This window comes from Lepidothrix coronata, unplaced genomic scaffold (genome assembly GCF_001604755.1).
Source record: "Lepidothrix coronata isolate B3197 unplaced genomic scaffold, Lepidothrix_coronata-1.0 Scaffold32, whole genome shotgun sequence".
In the NCBI taxonomy this organism is placed as follows: Eukaryota; Metazoa; Chordata; class Aves; order Passeriformes; family Pipridae; genus Lepidothrix; species Lepidothrix coronata.
This window is the reverse complement of record NW_016690212.1, coordinates 4308670-4318313: the sequence shown is the minus strand read 5'-3', so window position 1 is coordinate 4318313 and position 9644 is coordinate 4308670. Positions and strand designations below refer to the sequence as shown.

The following is a 9644-nucleotide window of genomic DNA, read 5'->3' as shown; positions in this document are numbered from 1 at the left end:
CTTACTTCCCAACTGCATGACTTTGTATTTTGTGCTGTCGAATTTCCAGTCTCAAGTTCATCCAATTATTGTGCAGCTCAGTTCTCCTCAGTTTTGAAAATATCTCCAGCCTTCTGCCACAAATTAAAAAGTAAAACTATACAGCTGAATTGTAGAAGAGGACTTGTGAAATTATTAACTAAGTCTTTTGTTAGCATTTTCTTAAGATTTTTATGATATTGGGTACCAACTGTTGCATGCTGTAAACTGTCCCATTAGCCACAAGGAGCAGAGAAAAAAAATATAATCACCACAAATTTTTTTTTTCCTCTAGTAGTGGGAAAATTGAATTTTAGAGGACTTGAAATACCTTGACCTATTTAGGAACTGAATACTTGATGATTTTGAAGGCAGCAGTTGTTGTGCCTGTGTGAGATCAATCACAGGGATTTCTGCCTGAAGTACAAGACTTAGGTTGCTGTTAATATTGGTTATAATTAAGGAGTGCTTGATCTGGCCTTTTATGCATCATAAAAGTCAACAATGGATGTTTATCATCCCTTTTTGAGGGTGAAATGAATTGTATGCCTTTCCTTGTGAATTTTGCATGTATCTGAACACCCTTCACTGTGTTGCCATAGAATAAACTGCAAAATTGAAGTCTTAAGCCATGCTCTGAACAAAAATACTGTTCAAATATACGTAAATTGCTAAAGATGGGAGTTATTTAATTCCCAGTGTTGTTTTAGGATATGGTCATATTTCTCATTATAAACCATATGAACATGGAAAAAGTCTTAATTTCCAGTTTAAAGCCACTAGATGTAGTCCTTCCTTGTATGTGTTACTTGTAACATCACCAGGTGCTCAGTCTTCCTGTTTTCTAATATTCAAATTTTTAAAAGTTGTTCCACAAGTAATCTAAGATACAAAACACTGTTTCCTAATTTAGGACCTTTGCCTCCTGTAACTGGTCTCACTCTTTATGTTAAGCCACCCTGCACAACAATGCCATATGCTCATAACAGCTGTACTTTCTTGCAGCTTTACCCTGCTGAAATAACCCCAGCTCCCTCACACAGACTATACAATCCCATTTTCTCTATTCCCTATTGTTACATTTCTTAGGTCACTTCTCTGTCTTGGGTTGATGGTTGGGCAAAAGCAGTGTGTGATGATGAGACAGCTATCATAGGAGCCAAAGTAGAATAGAACAAGTTTAAACTTTGCCATTGTTTCAGCAGTGAATTAGTCTGATTTCAGCCCTCTAACCATCTGCTAATACGCAGGCATTTCCTATTTCTGCTTCTGAATACTTTGTCACCTTACTGGTGGGAGAAGAAGGTATTCCTTGTGTAGGAGCACCTAGACAGACAACACTGGCCACCTGGATGATAAAAGAAGAAGAAAATACTAAAGCAAAGGTATCGTGGTCCTGAGCTAGCCAGAGCTAAGATTAGTGAGTGTGAAAAGAATCATAAGGTCAAGCTGGAAAGCTGCTTGAGGCATTATTGTCCTTCGTGACTGAAAGCAGTCACGTGGGCGTGTGTGGTATGTGTGGGGATAAGAAACATCTGGCCTGGCTTGATAGCTCAGACCCCTGTTCTGTATATATATGAGGTAATAAAATTACGAGTTAGTTCTGCCTGGACAACATGTCCGCATGCTCGTAACTGTAATGTTTTAAGGTTTGTGAGTTTTTTCCCTAAAGCAGCCAGCCCTTTTATATATTGTATGGTATCATATTCATCACACAGTGGTTCACTATAAGATAGGCAGCCTTAGATTAACAACCCAGACTTCTACAGCTCCAGATAGAATTCCTTCCAGGAGTGGCAGAGTGCATTCAACAGGAGAAGTCTCACAGATGTTTGCAGGGGGCTTCTCTCTGTTCCTCTGATCTCATTCCAGTTTGGTGGGGAACACACATCAGCTGCAGTGGAAGTGCACAGCAGTCAACTGCAGTGTGAGTTTTTCTGGGATCTTATGAAGCCCCTGAAGTGAAAAAGCAGACTCTGAGTCTCTGGCAGTGGGGATGAGCAAATATAGTCCTATGAGTATGAGGCTGGGCTACTGGGAGGGACAGCTTACAGTGCTAGTAAGAGCTGAGTAAGCAGCTCAGAAATCGAAACTGCACTGGAATTAAAGGAGGGAAAGTGTATTAATGCTTTAGCAGGTTCAGTATAGGCTGTAGGAAAATAGCTAAAATGTAATAACCAGGACAAGAGGTTATGTTTTCTCTATGCTGCTGATCAAATATGTTTATGAAAACATGTTAGAAATATTACTTAAAACCCAGGCTGTTGCCACTGCATAGATTGGATTGAAATGGCTGGTTATATCCCTCTCCAATATTTGTTATGCATAAACAATTATTTGGGATGTAACCTTTCATCCAGACATTGCTTGGCAGCTGCTAGGAAAATGTTAACACACTAGCTCCATCCCCAGGCTGCAGACTTGGGAAATTTTAAGTAAACAATTTCAGATTGTGAGCAGCTGCAGACAGCTCTGCTCAAAACTGCTTATGCAAGAACTTCCTACCCCATGTCAGTTCCACTGGATTAGAGTAACAAAGAACCACTATTCACTGCATTTAATGTCTCATTCTGATGGAAATTAATTGGAAGAGAATTCTCAAACAGGTAGTTGTGTCAAGAGTGCTGGTGGCTGGTGATGCCCAGGTAGACAGGGTAACCTCTTCCTCTGGCAGCACCTCAGCATCTATTAGGATCAATAGGAAAAAGGAATCAGGGAATCACAAGGTGATCAGGGGGCACTCTTATGCAGGGCCAAAGGAGAGTTGGATGGGTGGCAAAAGAGATGGTCAAGAAGTGGGAAAATGAGTACCAAAGCATGGAAATAATACCTTGGGAGCCTTGGTACGCTGATAAAAAACTGCACAGGACAGTATGATAGAACAGGGTTTTCTGAAGGAATATTGTTTTATTCATGAGATCCAAACAGGCCTGTTTGACGGTGTTTGAGACTGTTGCTTTGTTGTTATCCTTATTAATAGTGGGCCTATTTTCCTCGAGAAAAAGATTTGCTGGGTCTTAATACATTAGTGTTAGGCATGGAGAGGGGATAGACAGACACACACAACATTTTAACTCAGAAACTAAGGAGAAAACTAGAAGAGCAGAGTTGAAGTCCCAGATGGAATAAACTCGAGTCATGGAGCAGTGGGATGATCACAGCAGGATTCCGCAGCAAAATGCTTACAACTATTCCCTAGATGGGGAGAAAAAAAAAGAAAGGTAATATTCACGTCCACCTTTCTCAACGTGTAGATCCACGCATTTCCCAGCAGAGGTGCGGCCCCTCGGTACCTCCGCGCTGCCGCCAGACCCAGCTCACCCGCCCCGCCGGCGGGGCCGGGCCGGGGCGAAGGGGGCGGCGGGAACCCCGCTCCAACGGGGCGGCACCGAAGGGCACTGACCCTCCCTCCCCTGTGCCCGCCGGTACCTTTCCCCGGCCGGGCCGGCGGCACCTCCGCACCGCCCCCGTCGTGTCACTCAGCGCCGTCCCTGCCCACGGCCCGCGGGCAGGGCGGGGGCGGCTCCGCGCCCGCACACACCCTCCGTTCCCCGCCCGCCCCCGCAGCGCCGGCGGGAGAGATTGGCCCGCGCCTCTTCAGCCACGGCCGGCGAGGCCCGTTCCCGCCCCTGCGCCGCCATCAGCTCCGCCGGGCGCCGGCGCCGAGGAGGTTCGAAGGCCGGGCGGGCGGGGGGACGGGGCGGCCCTGGGGCTCCCCGGCCGTGCGGGGGGCGGCGGGAGGGACCCCCGGGCCTGCGGCCACCTGGTGGGGGCTCTGCCGGCGGCCCTGCCCTGCCCGCCGAGCGGCCGTGGCATCGCGGCCCGCACGGGGTCCCAGCCCCCACGTCCTTGCCCTTGGGGTAGTTTGGGAGGGGAAATCGGAGCCGCCCGCCTGAGTCGCCCCTTCCCCCGCAGGCCGCCGGGACCATGACTTTCCAGTGGACGGCAGTGGCTGGCTTCTTGTACGGCGAGATCGCAGTAATTCTCGTGCTTTGCCTGCCGTTCATTTCCCCGCTCAGGTAGGGAGGTCTTCGGTGTGTTGGACAGCCCAGCTGGTGCTTCTTACCACTTTGAGTTAATTTTAGATCATCTTTTATGTAAATACGGAGCTTTGCTGCGTCTTACATTAGTTGTGAACAAAGCTGAAGGGATGCTGTTTGGGACTGGAGCATCAGAAGTTGCAAGCCTCTTGAAGAAGCTTTATGATTTCTGTGTAGTGCTGATTCATCCGAACAGCGGTCGGGGTGCCCAGATGAGCCCCCCTGCTTTGTTTCAGCAGGTGGGGCGGCTTCTCCCAGGGTTCTCGAGTAGCCAGCATGAAAGCAGGTATCTAGCAGGGAAAAAAAATGAGTGGAGGATGCAGCTTTTTCGGCAGTTGTTTGTCAAATTTGTGACGAGCAACTTTATGTTTTGGTTGTACACTAGGCATTGTGGGTGCTGGACAGATGAAAGACAGATACTCAAAACAAGCTGCATAAAGCATATTTTAAGGGCTGCAAGAAATCTGTGATATTAGTTTAGAAAAACTGAACTTGAGTTTGATGCAGAAAGTTCAAAATTACTGAAATAAAGGCCTCTATAGGCTTACATATAGATTAACAACATTATAGTGGTTCTGGAACAACACAAACATTAAGAAAACAGTAAATTCTTGTAAAATACATGCACGTAGTAAGAGAAAAAACCAAAATATGCTCATTACTCTTAGTCTCTGCGAAGGCCTGGCTTACAGCATTATCTTAAGATTGCTTCCTGTAAGTAGATCTTCAAATTTGGTAATGTTAATTTCTTTACAGGATATAAAGAAAGCTAGCTTCTCCACAAGAGGCAAGAGAAGCAGACTTACAATTTCTTTTCAGAACATCAGGATTTAAAAAAAAAAAAAAAAAAAAAAGGCCAGAAACCACGAAAAACTCCCAACCCCCCCAAAACCAAGCAGGATGAAACCTTAAAGCTTTTTCAAAAGAAATAAAAATGCTGCTGTCTCAATGTTCTGTAAAAATTGTTGCATGTTTAGTTTCTGCATCTTAAGTTGTATTTAGAATGAAGAATGCAGCTTTTATTGTTATATCTTAAGGAATAAAAGCTGCTGTGTGGAAAGTCTGAATTTAACTACTTAAACCTGCAGAAGAGTCTTGAAAATGACTGGCTTCTCCATAGCGGATACCAATAATTAGTCATGTTTCCTTAAATCCAGAAATTGAAACTGTTCTAAAAATCTAATTTAACTTCCCATTTTTACAAGTTGGCTTGTGGGGAGTTAAGCATTTCAACACAGATTATTGAGTTCTCATACTTTCTCTTGTTTTCTAATCAAAAGTGCAACTGTATGTAAGAGGGGAGAAGGATTATGGCAGTCATAATCATCAGATTATTAATGATTTATGTGAGGAAACTTGCTGCAAGAATTTCTGCAGGCTGATGACACAAGCAGAGTACTTTGGGAATACTGAAATACGTTTCACTTGTGGTGCAAACAGGGCTTGAATCCAGTGTGGCTGAAAGGCTTTAAATTATATTAAATGAATACATTCCTGTGCTCTGTTTGGAGCATTGACCTTTTCCTCTCAACAGTGATTTCTGAAAGCGTGAAATAGCTTTATCCCTTATGTGATATGTGCCAATTATCTTCTTAAAAAAACTTGCAGGGATCTTGTGGGGTTAAAGTGTAGATTTAGCTGCTGTGACAATACCAGGGGGCAACAGCTCTACTGTACTCGTCTTGGTGGCCTGAGAGAGAGCTGGTTCTGTCAGAGCAGCAAAGCATGCGTGGGTACTGACACGTGTGAAACTGCTCTTCTTTGAAGTTTGATTTATTCACTTCTCAGTCTTCAAACAGATTCTTTGTCACTTTTGTGCTTACACTTTTTTTTTGGTTGATTTTTTGAAATTTGCTAATAAGCTTTAAGTTCCCGGGAACAAGTAAATTGACAGCGTAAAAAAGACAGGTCTGTACTACTAAGTGTAGTACATCCACAGTGGTGACTGGTATTATAGTTTGGAAGGATTATATTTATGTAGCTTTTGTCACCAAAAGGAAATGGAGCATTAGTAGATGCAAATGTCAGTACTTTTTGAGGAAAAATAAGTGGGAAAATAGTACACAAGAAGACTTTGCAGTAAAGAGATCTAATTTTTAGCCTGATTATAACTTGGCAGTGTAGTCGATCTAAGGTTGTACCTCAGAGAGTCACTTAAGTGGAGGTCAGTATGGAGCTTGGAGAGTTGCATGTCTGAACAGTGTGTAAGTTGGTTTTGTTTGAGTTGTAGCTTGAAGTAAGCTTTTTGTTTGATACAGACTGTGGCTGTCTGCTATAAAGAACTCAGATTATATTAAAAGATTTAAAGGAGTTTTTTGCATGCACAGTGTTAAAACATTTTAATCCTTTCTGGTCAACATTCAGAAAAAAACATGGGAGATGATGCTACAGTCTAATTTAAGTTAAATTCATATTAGGTTGGAAACTGCTTTGTTAGAGGCCAAATTTTAACAGTTTCTGTGAAATGTAAATAGTCTTAACAAAAGTTGGAAATTTTACCTCATATAATCAGACAGTGAGTAGCATGTCTGTGTTACATCCCTAATGGTGTGACTAGGTATTATTTCATTTGTGTAGTAGCACTGATTCTAACTTGCAGCAAAAGACAAGTAGGTGCTCTGTTATGACTGGTTGCAATTCATTTGAGCACATCAGATGTTCTTCGTTTGTGCTGCAAATGTGAATTCTTACAGAGCACTCCATGCAGTAATATCAAATAGATGATTGTTTTAAAAAATAATAATTGTCTTCACCACCACTGGGCCTCTGAAGTTGCTTCTGTAGCCAGCAAATTTATGCTAGGGAAAGGGATTTTAACCCTTGACAGAATATAAGCATAAGACTTGTCTTTTTGTTGTCATTACAAGTTAGACTGTTATAACAGTCCTGGTACCTCATAATTATGCAGATTCATCAGTGTTAAAGATAAGCCTTCTGAAGAAGGATGGTAGAGATGATCCTGATTTGTGGAAGCTTTTAATTTTATTTGGCAACAAGGGGTATAACTGGATAGAAATAAAAATGATGCAATGGATTTTACAGTCTTTACCCCATCCCTGAGTTTATTGTAGGCAGGACTGAACATCAAGTAATTCTAGCCAAAGTAAAAGCTGAAATAAAACACACCTGCTATCATGCAAGAAGTTTGCAAGTTGAACCAACTATCTTTGCCTATATTGACAGCAAATAAAAAAGAGATGAGCAAGTTGGATTGTTGGAAAAAGTTAAGTGTACACCTAAATTGTATTGCAATTAAAGCAGCTGTTTAGAGACCTTAACAAGTCTCTTATCAATAACAAGGCTCTCTTCTGTGAGGTTGTTATGCTCTTCTTTTACTGCTTAATTATTTTTGAATAACACAATGCTGTTTTACAGATGGCAGAAGATTTTTATGATTCCTCTATGGAGCAAAATGGCAGTATTTTGGAACAAGATGTTCCTTACAATAATAGTTTTACTGATCGTCTTGTTTCTTGGTAAGTGTTAAATATTCAGTTTCTTAAGAAATGGGGAAAAAACCTGGTACATGGAGTTCGTATCAGTAAATTAACTGAAAGGATTCAAGCCTAATGTAAATCAGCTAATTTATTGAAAAGTTATACAATGGAATGAAAGAGGAGAGGACTTATACTGCATCCACATTGGGAATCCAAATGCAATACTAATATAGTAGTGAATGAGGAGGAAAAATGGGGCTGGGTTTAGGCTGCTGCTTGGTTTCACTTTCTCAAACAGGTAAATGAACATGTTCCACACAAGAATTTGGCTGAACTGTGCCTTCTTATGCAGTAGATGGCACTCTTTCCCTTTGTTGCTGTTGAAGAATATATCAAAACACTGGGCTATTTGACTACTTTTGCTCAGTGCAGATACAAACCAGCTGTTGGCTACCTCTGTTATGAGTAGTTCCTGAGGTCTATGAAATAGGAGTAAAGCTTTAAGGAAACTGGAGCTTGACTGGTGACCATATGCCTGATTGATTTCATGTAATGTCTGTCTTGACTGCTTTGTGAGGTAAGCACCTTTCAGTGATGAAAATAGTTCTCCTGTGTTTAGGGATAGTAGTAGTTCTCCATGGATAGAAGTGTTTCCAGCACCTTAGAGTGAACATGCTCTTTAATTCCAAGCTACTTGAAATAGGAAGAAAAAAATGCATGGTTTTATTTTCTGCTGAGGGAAATATACAGATGCGCTACATAAATAACAATGTTAGGCCAGACTGCAATACTACATTCTTAATATTAAAAAAGTACCAGAAATACCAATAGACTTTTAAAATCATTATTTAAGGTTATGCTTAGTATTATTCTCATAAGTAGATCTTCAGTAAATGGCTTAAGTTTGAAAACTAATGGATTTCATTTACTCTCTTGAACTCAGGTCCAACTTCGACCAAAGTTTGCTTTTGAGTTGGCAATAGTCATTGATTTTGCAGAAAGATGAAGTTGGACTAAAGTAAAGCAGTGATGAGATGCTTGCCCCATAGCATAAAGTGATAGGTTATTGCAGAAGACTCTTCCTATAGCACAGGGACATGCATTCACTCCTAGTATGTGATGCATTGTTTGAAGTTTTACTTCAGGTTTTTTTTTCCCTTCTTAATAACTTAGGCATATGAAAGAGGCAGTCATAAGTGATGATATTCACGTGTGTTTTTCTTTGGAATTGATTGTCTGCTTAGACAAATGCAGCAGCAGTTTAATAACATGGCCAAAATGTTCTGCAGGAACTGATGATGTCATGAAATGTGTATATCTGTTGATGCACAGAAGGAGATTTAAGGTGCTATATTGGTCATAGGAATGTATGATGACCTTAAGTTTATATATTGTAATATGAACTCTTAACTGGGTTAGATTTTGGGTTTGTGTGGATGTAAGTCCTAATTAATTATTTTGTCCTTTGAAAAGTGTTTGCAGTGTATTAGCCCTTTTGCAGAACTATCAGGAGTATATGATGAATGAAAAGAAGCTGAAAGATGTATGAAAAATGACTGAAAGTTGAGGTGTAACTTACCTTCTCCATTCTGTTTATTATGTTATTACAGTTAGTAGTTTCTACTGATGTTACTGTGTTACTAGTCTTTCTATTTTGATGGATGTTACAGAAATAATTTTCTCCCTCTGTGATTCAAGCATAGACACTTGTGTCATTACTAAAACACATGCTTATCTAACAAACTCTATATGAAATACTTGAAAATATTTCTTCTTTTCCCCTCTCTTCCTCATTTCTCACTGTTTGTCCAGGGGGGATTTTAACTCAGTTGTCAGCAGTGATATTTTAACACTATGGGGTCTTTGCCAACATTTGTGGAGTGTGTTGCTTTGGCCTGATGCCTGGGGACTGGGTGCAAGTGTTAGAAATGACTGTTCAGGCATGTTTCGGGCAATAGTTTGTCATATTTCTGGAAATATGCTGGAGCGCTTCAGTAATTTATCAAGACCAGCCTTTAAAATGTATAGATACCATAAGCAGTGCCACTGTTTGCCTTATTTCTGTTTGCTGAGCTGAAAGTCCAAATACATACTTCTGGTACTAAGTGTGGTTTATCATACACTCACACCCACAGATGTGAATAAGAAA

General features: G+C 41.1%; 1 protein-coding gene across 1 annotated transcript in view; it reads left to right on the top strand.

Moving 5' to 3' along the window:
• The first annotated feature begins 3591 nt into the window (after positions 1 to 3591).
• BCAP29 (B-cell receptor associated protein 29) overlaps positions 3592 to 9644 on the top strand; it is a 22697-nt gene continuing 16644 nt past the window's right edge. Inside the window, exons 1-3 of the mRNA XM_017811563.1 lie at positions 3592 to 3688; positions 3934 to 4037; positions 7434 to 7534. Of these exons, the coding sequence (XP_017667052.1) occupies positions 3946 to 4037; positions 7434 to 7534 (193 nt within the window). The 5' untranslated portion in view covers positions 3592 to 3688; positions 3934 to 3945. The remainder of the gene's footprint in view (positions 3689 to 3933; positions 4038 to 7433; positions 7535 to 9644) is intronic.